The sequence below is a fragment of the Tachysurus fulvidraco genome, chromosome 18 (assembly GCF_022655615.1).
Source record: "Tachysurus fulvidraco isolate hzauxx_2018 chromosome 18, HZAU_PFXX_2.0, whole genome shotgun sequence".
NCBI lineage: Eukaryota > Metazoa > Chordata > Actinopteri > Siluriformes > Bagridae > Tachysurus > Tachysurus fulvidraco.
The window spans coordinates 5559242-5581016 of NC_062535.1; the positions used below are offsets into that span (position 1 = coordinate 5559242).

At 38.5% G+C, this 21775-nt stretch overlaps 1 protein-coding gene and 1 long non-coding RNA gene across 3 annotated transcripts; both read left to right on the forward strand.

Moving 5' to 3' along the window:
* The first annotated feature begins 695 nt into the window (after positions 1 to 695).
* Positions 696 to 6666, forward strand: LOC125139428. The gene is made up of 4 exons (XR_007138487.1): positions 696 to 1861; positions 1982 to 2016; positions 5851 to 5892; positions 6270 to 6666. It is a non-coding gene; the product is annotated as an uncharacterized LOC125139428 (long non-coding RNA).
* A 649-nt stretch (positions 6667 to 7315) lies between these two features.
* Positions 7316 to 16802, forward strand: ndfip2 (Nedd4 family interacting protein 2). 2 transcript variants are annotated; one of them, XM_027156526.2, is made up of 8 exons: positions 7316 to 7582; positions 9991 to 10150; positions 11817 to 11947; positions 12032 to 12119; positions 12293 to 12417; positions 12658 to 12724; positions 12934 to 13039; positions 16138 to 16802. In XM_027156526.2, the coding sequence occupies exons 1-7, from the start codon at positions 7553 to 7555 to the stop codon at positions 13035 to 13037; spliced, it is 705 nt and encodes a 234-aa protein (XP_027012327.1). In that variant the 5' UTR covers positions 7316 to 7552; the 3' UTR covers positions 13038 to 13039; positions 16138 to 16802. The 2 variants fall into 2 exon arrangements, with proteins under 2 accessions (XP_027012327.1, XP_047659381.1); XM_047803425.1 differs by lacking the exon at positions 7316 to 7582 and adding an exon at positions 9042 to 9064.
* Positions 16803 to 21775: the final 4973 nt, after the last annotated feature.

The following is a 21775-nucleotide window of genomic DNA, read 5'->3' on the forward strand; positions in this document are numbered from 1 at the left end:
ATCATTAATTTAATTTTTTCATTAAGCCTTGAACTTCATAGACCAGGGCATCCAATCATGAGAAAAGTGGCAACATGGAGGCATCAAAACAACTCTCAAATGACCTGAAAACAAAGATTGTTCAACAGTATGGTTTAAGGGAAGGCTACAAAAAGTTATTGCAGAGATATAAGCTGTCAGTTTCCACTGTGTGGAACATAGTGAGGAAAGGAAGACCACAGGAACAGTTCTTGTTAAGGCCAGAAGTGGCAGGCCACATAAAATATTGGAGAGGCAAAGGCAAAGGATGGTCCAAAATACATTCATCCAGAATCCAGACACTCATTACAGGCTATAGGAAGCGTCTAGAGGCTGCATTTTCTGTTAATCCATTAAACCTCATTTCACTACTGAAATATTACTTTAGTGTCCTTCAGTCATTTGATAGATCAAAATGAAATTGCTGATCTAAACCCCCAAATATTTATAAATGAAAATCATGGAAATTGTCAGGGGTTCCTAAACTTTTGCATACGACTGTAATATCTGTTAAAAAAATTAAACAAACACATCAATGATGCAGTGTGTGTGTGTGTGTGTGTGTGTGTGTGTGTGTGTGTGTGTGAGAGAGAGAGAGAGAGAGAGAGAGAGAGAGAGAGAGAGAGAGAGAGAGAGAGAGAGAGAGAGACAGAGAGACAGAGACAGAGAGACAGAGACAGAGAGAGAGATTACAGTTGGAGATAAACGTGTGGTAAATAAATTTGTATTAAAATTGGGGATGTGCCAATGGGAAGTGTTTGTGAACAGCCTTTCAAATGTGTTTCCCCTATTGCTGGGAGTTTAGGGTTTGTTTCCTGGAGAGAGAGAGAGACAAAGTGGCCTATATGAAATTGTGTAATTGTAAAAAATTAGTTGACATCATGAGTAGTTTTAAAGCACAATTTCTGTTACATTTACAGCATTTAACAGATAAAGTCATCATGTTAGATAAGAAAAAGGAATATAATGACAGTTCTTTATCTCATCTCTGTGTTTATCCAGTCTAACGAAGTGCCTTTCTCCTTATTTTAGTTTAGTACAGTATGCTGGTTCGACTGGGCGATTGAAAGAGTCAGAAAGGTTCGTTTTTAAAAGATCATCTCTTTTGCTATGTTTTTTATCACAATGTGTAGTCTAGTGTCTTGGAGGAAGCATGAGTAAGCAACACTCTCCCTGGTTAAAACTTGTTTTACACACTACTTGTCTTTCAAATACTCAGAATCGCTGACAGTTTTACATGTCTGCTTGCAGACGAGGCAACTTATAGTGTAAAAAAACAGCTTTTAAAGAAGTTCTTATACGTAATAGTGTGTGCAGATAACAATCATGCTGTGTTTATTTTTTTGCTCTTGTTATCACCCAAATGGGTGTGACATACTAAATAATGTTATACAGACAAGTTATAGCCAATATTAACATTTTGTTTTCCTGCTCCCACACAAACAGATGAATAATAAACTAAGTATTCTTTATACTTTATATTGGAATGATAATTATACTCTCACTATCCTATTCATTAGCAACAGCTGTACTGTACCTTCATGCAGTTATCTGATCAGCCAAGTATGTGTGTTATTAAACATCAGCATCTGTGATATCTGTGATATCTGTGATATCTGTGATCTCTGTGGATGTTACTGTCATATCGGTTTGAGTATTTCAGACAGTATTGATCAAGATATTACACAGAATATTAGGGGAAGATACATAGTGTGTGTGACAGTTTCTGCAGGTGGAAACACCTTGTTGAATGTATAGTTCAGAGGAAAATATCCAGAGTGGATCGAACTGCATGGAACTACTCAGAAGAAAAGCATCACAGCACGACATACTGAACATTAAGGTGAATTGTAATTCCACTCTTTACAGCCATGAGCAAGAATCTGAGGCTATTGTGGGAACAGACTAACCAAACCTAGACAGTTCACCTTGTCTTTTTTTTTTTTTAAACTTCAATTTCCAGTTTGGTGAAACTGCGCACAGACCCTGGTGTAACTGGTGAGTGAACATAAAAGTGCATTGTAACTTTCGCTTCATGTCATGAATGAACTCTGTGTTTATTCCTGTTCCTATAACTGCTCCTGTAGTCACAAAGGCCTCTATTATGATCATGTCTCCATTAGATATCAGACACACACACACACGCACACACACACAAACACACACACAAACACACACACACACAGACACACACACACAAACACACACAGACACACACACAGACAGACACACACACACAAACACACACAGACACACACACACACAGAAACACACACAGAAACACACACCCAGACAGACAGATACACACACACACATCCCCCCCAACACACACACACACACATTTATTCATTCATTTACATTTACAGCATTTGGTAGACGCCCTTATCCAGAGTGACGTACATAAGTGCTTAAATCTCTAACATTGGATACATCAATGCTGGCTCTGGTAACTAGGTTACTGTACATACTTAAAATACCATGAGTTTGTAATTTGTTCAAAGTTACAATAAAAAAAAGTGGCAAAGGTTGTTTTTTTTTTGTTGTTGTTGTTGTTGTTTTGTTTTTTTAATGCGAATGATAAGGAAAGAAGTGCTAGTTGAAGTGTTTCGTGAATAAGTAGGTCTTCAACCGCCGCTTGAAAATAGCCAGTGACTAATACACACTTACTTCAAACAAACTTACATTAATGATGCAAACTGCTTTGTGTGTATCAGAGTTTGTGTGATAGACAGAGAAAGTGAGAAAGATTATTAAACTGGGGTTGTGCCAGTGGGAAGTGTTTGTGTACAACCCTACAATAGTGTTTCCCTTAATGCTGAGAGTTCAGGGTTTGATTCCTGGAATCACGAGACAAATTGGCCGTGTTCTCTCTTTATGACATCTTCTCTCTGTCCTCTCAACCACTTAAACATTAGCAAACGCAGGCCTGTGAACTCATTATTCTATGTATAAATTCTGCTATCCATGTGGGGCAGTGATGGCAGCAGTTAGACACCTAAAGGGACACACACAAGCATTAAGCAGATTTGCATGCTGAAGCTGGAAACCACAGCTGGAAAATACAGCCATTTTATCACATTCAAGTCATTTGAATGATGAAAATCAGCCTGTATGAAGTCAGGTTCCCGAGGCTGTAGTGTTTGCATGTTGGTGTGTGTATATGTCTGTGTGTGTTAACATCTCTGTGTAACTGCGTTGTGTCATTGTGGGTTCATCTTCTCTTTAGCTTCAACTTGTTCGTTTGCTTATTAGTAACAGATTAGTGTTAGTGTTAGATTTTAGATCTCATACCTTTAAAGCGGTTATTGGAAAATAAACTATAACTAATTATGGATGTGATTTACTTTGTGGTTTTAGGAAGTTGGATCAGATAAAAAAACACCCTTTATTTATTACTTTGCCTTTAAAAAAAAACATATTTTTCTCAACGATTGTTCTCAACGGTTGATTCCTAACATTGACCTCACCTTAGAAAAGTGAACTACTCATATGATACAAAATATTAGAGCGTGCAGATGAAAAGTTTGACCCTTAATTAAATACTATTAAAAAAAGGAATTAAAATATGACAGCTCAACATAGATTCTGTACATCATTGCATTATTATGTAGAAAATGTATATTCTTATTATTCTTAGATTCAAGCAAAAGGCACAGAAACCCTATTGTCTTTTGTAAAGTTTATTTATTTGTTTGTTTGTTTGTTTGTTTGTTTGTTTGTTTATATTGAAAGGCTGTTGGTCCAGATGTGACATACCTGTGGATGGGTGGAAGTGTCTAGAAGAGAAAGCAGTGGAGTTTATATCTATATTGTTTAACGGGATTTTAGAGATTGAAAAGATGCCTGTGATTTGTATCAACTACTGAGGTATAAAGTTGATGAGCAACACAATGAAGCTATGGGAAAGAGAGGGGGAAGCTAGGCTAAGAAAGGAAGTGGATATATGTGAGCAGCAGCATGGCTTCATTCACAGAAAGAGCACCACTGATGCAATTTTTGCTCTGAGATTATTAATGTACAGATGTACATAATGTAATGGTCAGAAGGAGCCACACTGCGTCTTTGTGTATTGAGAGAAAGCGTATGACAGGGTGGCGAGAGAGGAGCTATGGCACTGCATGAAGATGTTAGGAGTCGCAGAGAAGTACGTCAGAGTAGTTCAGGATATGTATGAGAGGAGTATGACAGCAGTGAGATGTGCTGAAGGTCAGACAGAAGAGTTCAAGGTGGAGGTGGGGCTACATCAAGGATCGGTTTTGAGTCCCTTCTTGTTTGCTCTGGTGATGGAGATTAAGTCAGACAGGAATCTCCATGGACAATGATGTTTGTAGATGACACTGTGAACTGTAGTGAGAGTAGAGAAGCAGGTGGAGGAACACCTGGAAAGGTGGCGGTCTGCTCTGGAAAGAAGTGGATTGAAAGTCAGTCGCAGAAAGACAGAATACATGTGTATGAACGAGATGGATGGAAGAAGAACAGTGAGGTTATAGGGGGCTGAGGTCAAGAAGGTGCAGGACGTTAAGTATTTGGTGTCAGCCCTCCAGTGTGTCAAGGACTGTGGAAAAGAGGTGAAGAGGTGAGTGCAGGTGGGTGGAAGTGGGTGGAGAAAAGTGTCAGGAGTGTTGTGTGTGACAGAAGAGTGTCAGCAAGAATCAAAGGATAGGTGTAAAAGACGGTAGTGAGAGCAGCTCTGGTGTATGGGTTAGAGACTGTAGCAGTGAGAAGAAGACATGAGGCAGAGATGGAGGTAGCAGAGATGATTATGTTGGGGTTCTCTTTAGGAGTGACGAGGATGGACAGGATTAGGGACGAGCACATCAAAGGGACGGCTCAGGTTGTCTGTTTTGGGGACAAGGTCAGAGAGGCTAGATTGAGATTGTTTGGACATGTACAGAGGAGGGAGATGGTTATATTGATAGAAGGATGTTGGAGATGGAGCTGCCAGGGAAGAGGTCAAGATGAAGGCAAAAGAGGAGATATATGGATGTGTTAAATGAGGACATGAAGGTAACTGGTGTGAGAGTTGAGGATGTAGACGGTAGAGTTAGGTGGAAACAGATGATTCGTTGTGGTGACCCGGTCTGTATTGTCGGTCTGTCCTTAAACTGATGATGCAGACCAAACTGTTGTCCTAGGATTGGTAATCTGGCCAACATCGGCCACATGATGGTACTACAGTGCCAAAAACATGTAGAACAAAGGCTTCAAACCGCATGTCACAGACTCAGGCATTTTGTGTCTTACAGTATAACTTCTCTATAATTTATTCTAAAATCTTGGGAGTGGCATCTTTACAGTCATACAGCTTCTAAGACCCAATTTTACTCCGTTAGCTGTTTTGAATTGAGGTGTGTTGAGGTGATGTATTTTACAAATACTTCAGAGAATCATTATAAAACTTAATAAACCCATCAGACCCAAACCCTACTCAGGTTTGGTGGCAAAAAAATAAATAAAGACTTTCATGTATGGTGTGTGTTACGATGCCTTATGTTATGCCTTGGTGTATTGTTACGTAACAATGACGTGAGTATCATAATGATAATGATGTGAATATCATTGTCTATGATTTCCATCCTCATTTTGTATGTTATAAAATAGAACTAGCTGCAGCACCTCCTATAATTCTGCATATGATTGGGCCTTAAAGGTAAATTGCATGACAAGACATACTAAATTATGGTCATGAAATTTTAAATAGTGCATAAGATGTAGATGATTATCACATGTTTAATTAACTATTCTGAGGTGCTGAATTGCTTATGGCTCTTTTTTAAAACAGTTCAAAAAGAAGAAGCCATAAATTGTCACATTTTGTCATTTCGATCCCAGAATCGACCGACTTACAGACACGAGGACACCCAGTCAACAAAGGTTAGTTCACTGTCTCACTCTCCGATACCTACATTTCCAAGATATCTCAGATTATTACCTAATCTCATTTAAAATGAATTTTAAGATGTAATACAGCGGATAAAATAAGTATTGAACACGTCACCATTTTTCTAAAATATATTTTTAAAAAATATATATATAATATAATATAAAGATACTAGAATGTCCCAGCCAGTCATCTGACTTAAATTTAATAGAAAATCTATGGAAAGAACTAAAGATCAGAGTTTTTTACCAACAAAGGCTTTTGTATTAAATCATTTTTAGTAAGCGTGTTACTAAACACTTTTTCTCTGTTTTATTCCATTTAATTACGTAAAACATTTGTTTCGTTTCCTTTGTATGAGTTGCTACAGACACCTGGTGAAGATCTCATCCTCCCCTCCTCTCTCCGTCCACAGATGATTCTTGTCCCTCACCATGTGTTAAATACAGTTAAAGACCTTCTCCTGAATGAACTTGTTTTTATGCCCCGCCATTCTCAAATAGTGAAGAGTACAGCAACCCAACAATGGAACAGCCTTTTAATGAGTGTTTAGTACTCAGACACAGTCTCTGCCTCAGTGTTTAGATCTAGGCTATCAAACAAGGAGCAGATCTGGAGTGTTCATGGGTATAGTGTTTTGGTGAACTCAACCCTCAATTACTCAGCTGTATAAAAAAAAAGAGATAATGTAAGTCGCTCTGGATAAGGGTGTCTGCCAAATGCTGTAAATGTGTAGCTTTTGAGGATCTTTTGGTCTACTTCACTTTGTCAGTCAGGTCTTATTTAAGTGATTTTTTAATTGTGAACAGATGTGGCAGTAATCAGGCCTGGGTATGGCTAGAGAAATTAAACTCAGGGGTGATAAACCACAGTTAAGTTAATTAATAATCAATAATAATAAAAAACTTTTTAATAAAAAAACTTAAATATTTATTAATAATTAATATATAATAATAAAAATCTTCATTTAAAAACTGCATGTTGTGTTTGCTTGTGTTATCTTTGATATTTAATATTTAAATTGGTTTGATGATCTGAAACATTAAAGTGTGACAAACATGAAAAAAAAAAAACATTTTTAAATCAGGAAGGGGCCAAAACTTTTTCACACCCCTGGTAAATGCATAGAAAGTCAGTTTGTGGTTTCATGACAAAAGACTTGCAAAGAAATTAATAATTTATTGTTGTGTTTCTTTATTATTATTATTATTATTATTATTATTATTATTATTATTATTATTATTATTATTATTATAAAACTCTGTTCTTCCTTCCTCATACAGTCAATATAAATATTTGTTATAGAATGACCGTGATTGAGCAATGAATATGCAAATAACCCTCGGACGCCATCTGGCGGCTTCGAGATACTTTTCTCTGGAAAAGCGCTATAAACATTTCATCTACTTTTCCGTGATTTGGCAACCCGCTCCCACTCGGCCTGCCGTTGTGTCAGTAGACGGATGTGTTTCTAGCGCAGAACAAAAACACTCTTTAAATTAAACTGAATTTGTTGTAAATGGGGGAAATATATATCCGCCGTTTTGGACAAACCGATCCCCTTCGCTGTTTACATATCCACAACTAAAATTATTTAACGTTATTTTTTTTTTTTGGTGATTTTTCTTATTAACGGTTGTGTAAAAGAATAAAATGGAGTCAGCGGTTAGCCGTTATCAAGTGGTAAGTCAGCTAATAACACTCACTAACCACATCACCTAAATAATGTTTATAAATAATGTATAAACACGAATTAAACGCTCTTTGTATATGTTTAATGGTGTTATTTAGGCTTTTACTCAGCTAAGGCCGTGTTGTTGTTTCCAGCTAGGGCAGAAAGTCACTGGCTGTGTCTCAAATGGATATCTAGTGCACTTCGTAGGTGTCAAAGATAGTGTGTTGTACGCTATTTAGAACACTTATTAGTAATGCTGGTTAAGACAGGGCTATTAAACCTTATTTATTTTGTTTGTTTGTTTGTTTGTTTGTTTACACTTGGCGTACAATCCATCATCATTCAAAGACCTAGATTTAGTGTTCGTGTGTAGGGGGTGTAGAGTGAATTGGGATTCGGCCAGGCTCGACTTCCGCCTTCCAGATTTACATGGCCTTCTTTGTAGATAATAATAATCATACGTAATAATAATACCAACAACAGTAATAATAATATAGATGATGATGATGATGATGATGATAATAATAATAATACCCGGAACAACAGTCATAAATCATAAATTTATATGGACTTCTAGTTTCTATATAGTATAATATATAGTATACTATCTAGTTTAATATGTTCTAATGAGGTGTTTGTTTTAATTGCATATTGAATGTTACTGTATGTTACTGTATTTTACTGTTTGGTTGTTAAATGAATGAGAACGGTGTAACAGACGGTGTCAGTGGAAATATGTGTATTGGTGCATGAATCTGTGAATTACTGCTTATAGTTTTTTCCTTAAAAGTTTTTATGTATTATTGGGAATAGATACACATTGGGGTGTATTAATAGATTGATATTAAATATCTGAGGACATGATGGTTCAGTGGTTAAGGCTTTGGGTTAATGATCAGAAGGTTCAAGCCCACAAGCTGCTGAGACATCAACGTTGGGTCCTTGAGCAAGGCCCTTGACCTCACCTGCTCCAGGGGCTCCACACTATGTCTGAGTCTGTGCTCTGACCCCAGGGTTCATAATAACCTGGCATATGTGAAACTTAAAGCATTTCACTGCGTGTCGGTCTGTATGTGTCTGTGACATAAAATTTAAATTTGATTTGTATATAAATTACTTCACATTTATTATTTTGGCAGCTGTTTCTTGTTTAATCAAGTAATTATCATCATGTGCTTTTTAAAGGTAAAACTTGTTTAGCCCACACTCTCTGTTGGGTTTTCTGTCTGTGTAAAGTTTGACATGGTCAAACGTGTCTACATGGGGTTTCTTACTGGTTAGAGGTTAGACGTAATCCATAATTATGTCTAATGTTCTAAAATTTGAAAAGGTGATTTTTGAAGCATCAGAAATACTGTCTGTGGTTTGACTAATGCGGAAGTGACGTTTGTGAAGAAGCTCTGAGATTCTTATCGTTTTTCTGGGAAGCATTGCTGACTGACTGTCTGATCAACTGATAAACCATCAAGCCTGACGAGGGAAATTCAGAAGTGTGTAGCTCTGAATTCATTCTCTCTTTCAATCTCTCTCTCTCACACACACACACACACACACACACACACATACACACACACACATAAGTACTAAGTGAAAATGGAGCAAAAACAAATCAGGATATTCCCGAAGAATATATTGCCTTTTAACATTTTATCACTTGATCAGTCTGACTTTTGGCTGAGTAATTATATTAGAGATCACATAGTTGGCCTCCTGAGTACAATGACAGACATTTAATTTCATTATAATTATTTATGAGTTTAGATGCCTGTTTGTAATGTTAACCCCAAGCCTGAGATTAAAAAGAACCACAGAATTACAGGGAGGGAGTTGCTTAATAGCCTCTTCAAGAACCAGGCATATAACCTGTTTTGTATTTAATTTGTGTTTCAAACCTTTTGTAGTACAAAAACACTGCTGAGGTTATTAGCTAATAGTGTGGGGCTATTACAGTGGGGTGGTACAGTATAGCACCATAAGGTACATTCTGTACAGAAAAGGGAAAACATAAATTAGTGAAGTCAAACATTTTTAGAGAAAGTAGTGAGCTGTAATGAGGTGCTAACAAGTGTTCATGGAGGAGCAAATCTCAAGATACAAACTTTATAAAAGCAGATGGTTCTTAGTCCCAGTCATTGTAATTAGCTGCTAGTTAACTATTGTAGTAGTTCTGCCAAGAGGCAAGTTTTGTACCCTCACAGATTTAGGTCAGCGCAGTATTTTATGAAAACATAGAAATAGTACAATCATGGATCCTTTTACAGCTTCTGTTTGTTTATTTTGTGTAAATAGTTGAGGGTGGTGCAAAAGTAATTTAAGTGATGGGGTTTGAACTCACAAACCTCTGATTATTAACCAAAAGCTTAAAGCATTGATCTGCCACCACTTGTTTCACTCAAACAGCTGTCATTGTTTTCAGTTGCACAACGAGGATGAGCCTTCTGAAACAAGCCATGCTGAAGAGCCTTCCACCTCGTCCCAGGTGGTTGCAACTATCAACCCTGACACCATGGCAATAGGTGGCGAGGTTCCACCCCCTTCTTATGCCAGCTTGGCATTAGGAGCTACGTCCACTCCGGGTATGTTATCATTATTAAAAACCTCTTTCATATAGCATTATAATGCACCAAACAGTTTTTAAGTCAAAAAAACCTGACTCAGATGTATTTTTTAAAAAACATTATTAGGGCCCGAGCACCAATGGTGTGAAGCCCTATTGTTTTTGCTCTGTTTTGTGTTTTTTGTTTGTTTTTTTCCCCACACATTGGCCAATTGGGGTCCCTTAACATGCTCGAAAACTTTTGAAGTTTGGCACACGTCAGAGTCGGGCGACGCTAGGCTTGGGCAAAGGCTGGAATACGGGCATGGCAGGGGAGCTCTGTAGTGTAATGCACATGTACGAGAGTTGGTACGCATATAGATCTCATCGACCCGAACAACTTTCGCGCTCTAAACTATGAGCTCCGCTCAACAGGAAGTCGGCCATTTTGGATTATTTCATAATTGCATGCGGTGAACTTTTAAGTAGTCCTCCTAGGGAATTCATGCGATTGACATCAAACATGGTGAACATGATGCTGAGACATTGCACATGCTAAATTCCGAAGGGGTTATTGATATCTCAAACGGTGCTGCCATGGCGAGGCTACTAAGCTATGGCACATTCAGAGAAACAGGAAATGTCTAATATCTAAAGCAAAAAATGTCTTATTATGATGACACGTGGTGTGTATGTTCGGCCAAGGACTCTGATCGCATCAATGTGCCTATTGTGAGTCCTGGGTATAGCGCCACCAACAGGCACCAGGAAGTGTGTCACAAAGGTGGATTTTTTGACAGCTGCATGCGGTAAACTTTTAAATGCTCCTCCTAGGGAATTCATGCGATTGAGACCAGACTTGGTCACCATGACGCAGAGATATTGGAGATGCGAAATTGCGAACGGATTTTTGATATCTCAAACACCGTTGCCATGGCATCGTGTCAAAGTTTACTTTTATTTCAGTCATGTTTAAGGCTTTTGGCGCTCACTAGCGCCCCCATTTGTCTAAAATGTGGGGTTTCATTTACCTACAGTCCCCAAATTGGTCAGTAACAACATAAAATAGTCCACTGATATTTACCCACTTCATGCACTTGCCCACCGTGCATTGTTTTCTGGGAGGCACCGTATAGCGATAAAAAAACGTGCGATGGCCCGCCATCGCTGCTTGCAGCTATATTTATTATTATTTCTTTAGTCTCATTTTCCACCACTGTGGTGTCAAGTGCAGGAGCAGGGCAGAACAGACACAGCCAGGCAGAGGCACAAAAAACAATTGGGCTCAGAGTAGTTGTAGTGGTACTAATCTGTTGCTGGGATCTGGAAAAAAAATGGGGATAACATTAAGCCTGCATTAAGATCTACCTGCCACCCATAATCGGTGCTGTACATTCAGGTCTGTGCTGCTTGTGATTGGGTGGAATAGGTGTACTGGGATTGTCACAAAACATGATTATTATATCAAACCTCTGTCCTCTCTTTCCTTTATCAACTAAGGACTGAGAGAGACCTTTTTGACCATTTTTTTTTCCGCAGCATCCAAAAATAAATGTTACTAACTGATTAAGTAACTTGTGACTTAGACTACTGACTAAGTGACTTGACTTGATCTTGATTTTTTTACTTGTCTAATATTAGTTTGTTGTGGAACACTGTGACCTGCTTCAGGTACTGATACTGTATTTTTGTGTTTGTGTGTCCAGAACGTGTGTTTCAAGGGGATTTTCCTGTTCCACCTCCCTACAGTGTGGCTACATCTCTACCCACCTATGATGAAGTCGAGAAAGCCAAAGCAGCTGAACTTGCAGCCTCGACCGGGGACAGCATACCACGAGTGAGACACCCACTCTGTCTCTCCACTCACATTGTCTCTCCTCTGTCTCTCTCTTTTGCTGACTTTTGACAATTTCCCTATCAGGATGAGGATTTTCCTCCACGAGATGATTTCAGTGATGTTGATCAGCTGCGTGTCGGAAATGATGGCATCTTTATGCTGGCCTTCTTCAGTGAGTTTGCTCATGTTTTTGTGTGTGTTTTATCTTTGCTCATGTTTTTGTGTGTGTTTTATCTTTGCTCATGTTTTTGTGTGTGTTTTATCTTTGCTCATGTTTTTCTCGAGTTCTGTTGATTTGGGCGTGTGCATTATATTTGCTCACTCTGTCTCTGTGTGTCTTTGCAGTGGCTTTCTTGTTTAACTGGATTGGATTCTGCTTGTCCTTCTGTCTCACTAACACCATTGCTGGCCGTTACGGAGCAATTTGTGGATTCGGATTGTCACTCATCAAGTGGATTCTCATCGTCCGGGTACAAACATGCACACTAACAAATATACACAACTTGTCAAATATAGAAGTAAGTTGTGAGAGAGCTGTTTATTCAGTTCACTAAAGTGAACTGTGCTGCATTTATGCCTGTTCCATGTGTAGGAAACATTTACCTATCCATACCTAAAGATATTTATTCTCAGTAAGAAGAATGTAAGCCATGTTTGTTTTGAATAGCTATAATGCAATGCACTGAGCGTTGATGGTTTTTCCCCCCCAGTTTTCTGATTATTTTACCGGATATGTTAATGGACAGTACTGGCTCTGGTGGATATTTCTGGTTCTGGGTAATTTATTATTTTTTATTTTTGTTATTATGATTAATAATTTTTTTCTTTCATCCTGAGTCTACTAGTGTAAACAGGGAATATCTTATTATTGGCTAAAAAAAAACATTAATAAATAATCAAACTATACATAATAATATAAATGTAATTTCGAAGTGATTTGTCTTACACAGTGACCTAACTGTGTGCATGTGTGCATGCTTGTGCAGGTCTCCTGCTGTTCTTTAAAGGTTTTGTAAACTACTTGAAGGTGAGAAACATGTCTGAAGCCATCGCCAGCACACAGAGAGCTCGCTTCTTTTTCCTCTATTAAAGGTACGCACTCACACACACATGTTGTCCTTTACATTTAGAACAAAGACAATGACATTTACTTCACTTTCCCCTCCAAAATTACTAGAATAGCAAATACTGTACACACCAATTGGATTGTTTTTTTTTTATATATATATACAATGAAGACTTTTGGATTTGAGCTCATAAGATTAGTGTTATGTCTCCATATGTGCAGACATACTGTACAGAGGAATCGAAATACCGTTTCTCTTTCTCTAATCGAGTGTTTACATGCAATGCAGTATAGAGAGCTTGTATAATAATATGAGCAATTCAATATAGAGAAAAAGATTGTATAAAGTAACAGCAGGGTACTTGTAATAAATAGACGAGTGAATATATCCCGTAAATCAGAACGAGTAAATGTAAACTGTGAGTTTTTAATGTGCAAACATACATCCAAATATATGTAAACAGTACTGAGTATGAAAGCATTCGTAAGATGCAAGACAGATAGCAGCAGTATGGCATCAGTGCAAAAAGACTGTAATGCACAAAGTGTAACAGTGCCAGATATATACAGAGAGTATAAAGAGTCTTGTGTGCCATGAAGAACACCCTGACCTGATAGATGAAGATGTTTGAAAGTCTTGTGGCGCGAGCCTGGAGGCTCCGGTAGCTTCTCCCTGAAGGCAGCAGGCTGAAGTGGAGGTTTGACAGGTGTGAGCTATCAGCAGTGAGGTGTGTGTGGGACGTCAGAGAGACACAGATGAGCTTGCTGGCTACAAAGACTATGTCTTGCAGAGTCTTTCGACAGGAGGCAATGCAGCTCCTTTACCGCACAGTGATGCAGTTGGTGAGGATGCTCTCAATGGTGCCCCAGTAGAAGGAGCACATGATGGACTCTTGCCTTCCTCAGTTTGTGGAGGAAGTAGAGGTGTGACTGAGCTTTCTTGTTGTTTTTGTTATCCAGGAATGTTGCAGCTCACCCTCTCCAATGCTGCACTATTGATGGTAATTGGGGTGTGGTGGAGGTCCTCTTCTGAAGTCAATGACAATTTCCTTAGTCTTCCCCACGTTGAGGAAGAGATTGTAGTCCTTACACCACTGGAACAGTCGGCTCACCTTGCTCCTGTAGTTGACCTCATTGTTGTTGGTGATGAGACCCACTACAGTCGTGTCTTCTGCAAACTTGACAATGTGGTTGGAACTGTTACTGGGTACACAATCATGGGTCAAAACATGCAGGTTGAGATGGCATCCTCCGTGGACCTGTTGGAATGGTCATGAGCGGGAGGAAGAGTAGATTTTATATGCTGCATGATTAGATGCTAAAGAAGCCCTTTATAATGATGGGGTCAGTGTGATGGGACAGTAGTCCTTGTGGCTGGATGGCTTCTTTTGGACGGGATTTTATTGTGGTGGCCTTGAAACACTTGGAGACGACTGCTTGACTCAGTGAGATGTTAAAGATGTCAGTTAGTACATCCTTGAGTTCTTTAGCACATTCCTTTAGAACCCAACCGGGTATAATGTCTGTTCTGACTGCTTTTTGTGTGGGTTGATCCTGAGGAGGATCTTTTCCATGCTGCCTGGGGTCAGATATACAGCCTGCTCTTGTAGAAGAGGTGTGATCGTTTGTGCCTGTGTGCTGTTTTGGGTCTCAAATCGGCCGAAGAATTCATTGAGGCTGTTAAGTAGAGATATGTCACTGTCACAGGTCAGTGTTAGGGCTTTATAGTTTGTTAGCGGCTCTGTGTGACTCTGGGGTTGCTGAAATGTCCAGATATTTTATTTCTGTATTGTTGTTTTGCTTCTCTGATTCCCTGGGACAAGTTGGCTCTTGCTGTTGCTAGGCCTGCGGTATCATTGTCTCTAAAGGGAGGTGTAAACAGCAACGAGAAAAATGACTGCAAATTCCTTCTGTAGGCAGAAGGGTGGCATGTGATAATAAGCCCCACTGACCTTTAGTGTGCAGAAGGGTCCAGAAATTTCTATTTACCAATTAACAGAGAAATGGATCCAATGTAATTGGTGGGAACTTTATCATCAGGCAAATTAATGACTCAAAGCGTAGGGGGCATGGTGGCTTAGTGGTTAGCATGTTCGCCTCACACCTCCAGGGTTGGGGGTTCGATTCCCGCCTCCACCTTGTGTGTGTGCAAGTTTGCATGTTCTCCCCGTGCCTCGGGGGTTTCCTCTGGGTACTCCGGTTTCCTCCCCCGGTCCAAAGATATGCATGGTAGGTTGATTGGCATCTCTAGAAAATTGTCCGTAGTGTGTGAGTGTGAGTGAATGAGAGTGTGTGTGTGCCCTGCGATGGGGTGTATCCTGCCTTGATGCCCGATGACGCCTGAGATAGGCACAGGCTCCCCTTGACCCGAGAAGTTCGGATAAGCGGTAGAGAATGAATGAATGAATGACTCAAAGCACACTGTAACCACAAAAAAGGTTTTTATAAGGTGAAAAAAGGTTTTTGTGATATTTATTTACTTTAATTACCTTAATTTATTGTCAGTGTAGATGTACCAGTACTCCAATGTTCAACTAAAATTTGCTATATGCTAAACTTAAACAGATCTAGGTGTAGATCTGAAATTCAGATCTATGAACTCCTGTTTATCTTTTGGTCTCAAAACTAAATGTCTTCAGTGTATCACGAAAACAATATCTATAGTGAGTCACAACTGAAAAAAGTTGTTTTACTTTAACAAACTTTAATGGTAACAATTTTAATCCTAGCTCTTGAATTGGTCACATGAGTCAGATGAGAGGAATATGTTATGTCAAAGAGGCTGGAGTTGAGCATGGGAAAGAAAACCCACAGAAACCGCTGTACATATCACATCCTCAACATAACATTAAGCTACAATGAACTTTGCTGCAATCTCCATTACCATGGATGCCCAGATTTATTCACTTTCATTGTTAATGGTGTAGCCTGCAAATTGAACCTGTGCATGGCTGTTAACTGAAGTGAGGTTTGATGTCGTCGTCTTTGCTGCACAAATAAAAGAGCTTAAATAGCGACAGGTTTTTGGTTTAACTATGAAAAAGACAACTATTTGACTCTCTCTATATTTATATTTTTTAACATGCTCTCTCTCTCTCTACCTTTACCTCTCTATGTTTTGTAGGATCACTTTCACAGACGTACCTCCTGCTGATTTGTACCTTGTTGAACATAAAGAGGAGCAGGAAGTGGATGCACTGGGAAAGGACATGGAGTGAGAGAAAGGACAATGAGGAGTGCTTCAAAAAATCTTGTCCCTATTATAGCAACTCAAGCTTCATCAAATCATCATCTCATCCCTGATATGGATGTTTTTTTTGTTGCCAAAATTCCATGTAGTTTAATAATGAAGTTTGCTGTGTGGGAAAATATTTACTGTTGAATGATGCTCTACAAACTGCATGCAGACAATAAAACAAAAGAACAAAAGCCCTCATAAATATGCAGCCAAGATGTCCTATGCAATTTTCTTAATTTAAATGTTAACAGTGATTTGTCGCTCATTAGCACTTTTGGAATTAAGGACCTTGGCAACTTTTATTGCAGTATTAACATGTGCTTGAATAATTTAATTGTTTAAATAATGACAATGTCAAACTTCATTCTGATGTACAATATTTTTTGCACATTTTTCTGAGAAGGTTCTGATATCGTTGTTTGCTTAATTGTATTGAAAAGCTTGTGGAAATTTTATTTAACTGTTGTGATTAGTTACATGCAGCATCCAATAAAATGGAGAGGATTTGAGAGGATTTTAAAAATCCTAAGTTCCACCTCCTGTCCATTTCATTGGTTCATTCGTAACCCCGTCTACTTTAAAGAGGTTTGCATTTAGCTAATTAACACTCACATGTTTAACTATAGATTAACTGGAAGTGCAATTCTCAAATATTACCTTTTGCACTTTTTGTTGTTAGAATTTTGTATCGATTAAATAATGACGTGTAAATTTCCTCAAAATGTGAACAGGGATTAGATTAGTGTAGACAACGTAAACCGCCCAAATGCGGTGACTGTTCGATCAGCAATAGTGGATGATAATTACGTATAATAGCTCAGTGCATGGTTATAACACGCAGCTGTGCCATTTTAAACAAAATAATGAAATAAATCTTGACAAAAAGGATACAAACTGTCTACATTTACTTTAAAACCAACCCTGTGTATGTTATGTTGCAGTATGCCAATAACATTCCAGACAAACCCAAACATCTGCCATTAAATGGATTTAAAAGTTAGGAATTGGATTTTGAGTCACACACCGCACTCGGCATAGATAGAGGTAGATAGATGGATAGAAAGAAAGATAGATAGCGGAGAGATAGATTGTGGAGATAATTTAGATACAACAAAAATTAGATGATTAGTACAAAGTGTTTTGATTCTGTTTGGAATTTGACCAAGTTTCAGGCAATTCATTAGATTCTTAAACAAAAGATAAAGGCTGTCATTCAGGATTCCGCTGATGTTCCTGTTTTTGAATCCATAATTCTCCTTTGGGGATTAAGCTCCCTGATGCCAAATCTTTTCCCAGGGAACAACACAAGCAGCCAACGACTCACATTTACAACCGGTACTGAAAAACAGAAACTGATGACTAAAGAACATGAATCGATCTAATTAGCATGACCAAAGTAGCAAAGCAGCACGTACCATCAGCACAGTGGCAGCTGTAAGAAATATTAAATTCATTTGCTTTTGTTTAAGACATTTGTGTTTAAAATGAAAACATGAAATGAGATGGTAGATCAAAATTCCAGCTTTTCTTTCCTGGCATTTACAACCAGATACATATTGTTAATATTTTTATCTGTTAAACAGGCAATCACGAACTACAAGACAGCTTCACCTGCCTGTAATAGTGATGCCTTCCTCCCAGATGCATTGAATGACTTCTACACTCGGGTTGATGTGCAGAAAAACGTAGCGGGAAGTCAGACCATCCCTCACCCCAACAATTAGCTACTCTGTCTATCCACGGACTATGTGAGGAGAACGTATGCAGAGTTAACCCACGGAAGGCTGCTGGAACAGACAACATTCCTGGCAGGGTGCTCAGAAAATGCACAGAACAGCTAGCAGATGTCTTCACTGACATCTTCAACATTTACCTGAGCAGCGCTGTTGTTTCTACATGCCAAGATAACCACCATTGTCCCCGTCCCTAAGAAGTGTCTTGCCTCAATGATTATCGTTCCATTGCACTCACACTCATCGTTATGACTGAGAAGCTGAGCCTGCTGGGCATGCAGGAAGTCTAGGATCCCTCTGCACCTAAATAATGTGGCTCCTGGTCTCTGACCGGTTGGACACCCCTGGTCTACGATAACGGGAGGTCCTCCAGTAGGTGCTTCCATGGCGGTTTCAGTTGTGCTTCCGCCTCCTTTTGGCAACATTACGCTGAAGTAGAGCGTGTGGAGTTGCGTAATACAATCTAGGAGCAGTGATTTGCCAAATCTCCCTTATTGCAGTCGCACACATTTCTGCTGATTTTATTTTGTAGTAACGAGTAACGAAGAGGGGGGCTAACGAAGAGGGGGTAACGAAGAGGTGGTTAGCACATTCGCCTCACACCTCCAGGGTTGGGGGTTCGATTCCTGCCTCCACCTTGTGTGTGTGGAGTTTGCATGTTCTCCCCGTGCCTTGGGGGTTTCCTCTGGGTACTCCGGTTTCCTCCCCCGGTCCAAAGACATGCATGGTAGGTTGATTGGCATCTCTGGAAAATTGTCCGTAGTGTGTGAGTGAATGAGAGTGTGTGTGTGTGCCCTGTGATGGGTTGGCACTCCGTCCAGGGTGTATCCTGCCTCGATGCCCGATGACGCCTGAGATAGGCACAGGCTCCCCGTGACCCGAGGAGTTCGGATAAGCGTTAGAAAATGAATGAATGAATGAATGAATGAATAACGAAGATGCTTAGTGGAAATATAACGGAGTAACATTTTATCTCGGAAATGTAGTGGAGTAAAAGTGAAAGTTGACATAAATTTAAATAGCAAAGTAAAGTACAGATACGTGAAGAACAGACCAGCAAAATCTGGAGAGACACTGAGCCTCGCAATGCGCTTGCAATAGTTCTGTTCTCCAACAGTGGTGAGAAGAAGGGTTTCAGTGTTTAGTACAGCACGGCTTTTTACTTTGACAATTGCCATTCTAAGACTGCATTTCAATCATCTGCTGCTGACATACTGTATGTACTGTTTTCTGTTCAAGGGGAAGACGTGATACTGCATGTGAAACTAAAATAGTAAGTTCACTTATCTCTAGAATCCTACAATATCTCTAGAAGCATTGACTGCTAGAGATTTTAAAAACATAGGCAGGTCAGCCGCCACTGGACCCAGTTTAGGTGACAAATAGGTTAATGGTCTTAAATGTGTGGTCTGTGTTTGCCTTTGGTTTTATGGCAACTTTTCAGTCAAGGCTATCCTATTCCAAACCATACCATAAGCTTTCATTATTCTGCTGTAATATACTGTGGGATCTAGGCAGAATAAGTTTCCAATCAGTTCCACTTTCCGAAATTTTCTGTTCTTCTTCTACATGCTTTGACTGCGAATTGTGATTGTTAGTTTTCTGTAGTAAATGGTGTATTTTCTTTGTCCTTGCATGTATTACAGAAAATTTTACTTCTATAGTAGAACAGTGATCATCTGATCATCGAACGTGCATCATTATGTTCTCTATTAGATGAGCCTGAAGGATTTCACTCTGTACACAAGCATTACAGATGACCAGTGTTCCCTAAGTTGTGTTTCTTTCAGAAATATGTTGGTTGAAAAAAGGGACAAATGAATAAAACCTGTGAAGAAAATTTGGACATTTGTGATGGTGCAGTAATGTGAAACTGTGAAAATGTGAAAATCCTTAGAATCACTCCATAGAAGTAGTCACACATAGTATTTTAGCAATTAGGTAAAGGTGTTAGATATTTGTTGTTTAGACAACATATCTTTCATGTATTATAAGAAGAGTGAGCCATTCAACAGATGCTCAATCAGTTTGAGATATAGGGAACTTATAGGTCAAGTCAACATGCTTTGTCCTTTTTTGCACCAAGGCAGGGTGCATTATCCTGCTGAAAGAGGCCACTGGTACTGTATATGGAAATACAGTTTTCCAACTGCATTGTCTGTCCTATGTGATTCATCAGACCAGGCCAACATCTTCCATTTCTATGTGGTCCAGTTCTGTTGCTCATGTCCCCGTTATACGTGCTTTCTGTCTCAAGAAGAGAGGACTTACAATGGCTAAAATAGTTGTTGAAAAGTGTAGTGTTTTAAATAATTTTATTTTACACAATTAATAACAACATTGAAGAATTCAAAGATGCAGTTAAGACCAAAATTAATACTGTTGCTGCTTTTAAGGCATGTGTAAAAAGCCACATAAATACAAACATTGTACATATTATTTTTTATCATGAAACTATTTTTGAAGCAACAGTAAGTAAGCAAAAAACTTTAAATTGCTAATGGATCTAGCAAAACTAAACGAAGACAAACAAACAAACAAACAAACAAACAAACAAATAAATAAATAAACTAAGGGCTAAAAGCAGCAAATCTCTTCATGTAGATTTCATACCAGATTTGGCCATAATAAAATATCAGTGATGTCCATAAAGGAGTAGCTGTTGGAACATCTGAAGGCCCTGCCGGCTTTAACATACAGTATCAGGGACTTTGTTTGCAGAAGCTTTGTATTAAAATTAAGATAAGAATAAGATCCCTAGACATTATAGTCCAGAAGTCCAAATAATACATGAATTAGAATTTTCACAAATGATCCAGTTCTTTGTTACTTGACCTGTATGATCAATGAATGGTTATATATTTTGTGATAATTGCTCATTAGTATCTTGTTTGTCTTGAACTAATAAAAGTAGTTAAACTAATAAAATGATGTTCTTCAGATAAATCCTCCAGGTACTGCATATTCTTTGCTTTTCCACTGATCTTGTTAGCATGTTTGGCTTCTCAAATCTCAAGAATTATTAAGAAGGCAGAACCCCACAATAGCCAGGAGGATGTAAATGTTTTAAAATAATGATTGGTGTAAATCGCTGTTATTGAATTTAGATTTTAGAGCTCAAAAATCTACTTCTTTAGTAATCTGCAAATATTTTCTCCTGAAAGATTTGTTATGTCCAGGCTCATAGGTAGAATATATGATTTAGTAGGAATTTTACTCTCGTCCACTCCATGTAAAATTATACCGCCTTAAATCACAGAAAATGTCACAAATACACAAACTCATAGCATTTATACTGTATATAACACAATAACACTTACATTTAAGAAAAGGAAAAAAAAATAGAAAAGAACAGCCAAGTGATTAGAACTGACAAAACAACACTGTTTGTAGCAAGCAGTTATGCCTCATTATAACACAGAGGCAGCACTGGTTAAAGTGCTTCATGACCTACTACTGGTCACTGATCAGCATTTTGTTTCATTGTGGCATTGCCTTCATTTTTAACACTATTGATCATGTTATTCTCCTTAATAAACTCAAAAATATTGTTGGGAACAGCCTTTCCCAGGCCCTGGGTTTATTTGATTAGATTGTAAATGTAAATATTGACCTATCTATGCATAATAGATTAAAAATTTATGTTCCTCCTCAAATCAGTATCTTGCAATCTCTCTGAACAACTCACAGATTTCCCCTCTGGTCTTTGCTGAAAAACTAGGAGTAACCATGAATAATCTGTCGGTTTACTCACAAATTGCTAATTTGACATACTCATGTTGTTTTTTCCT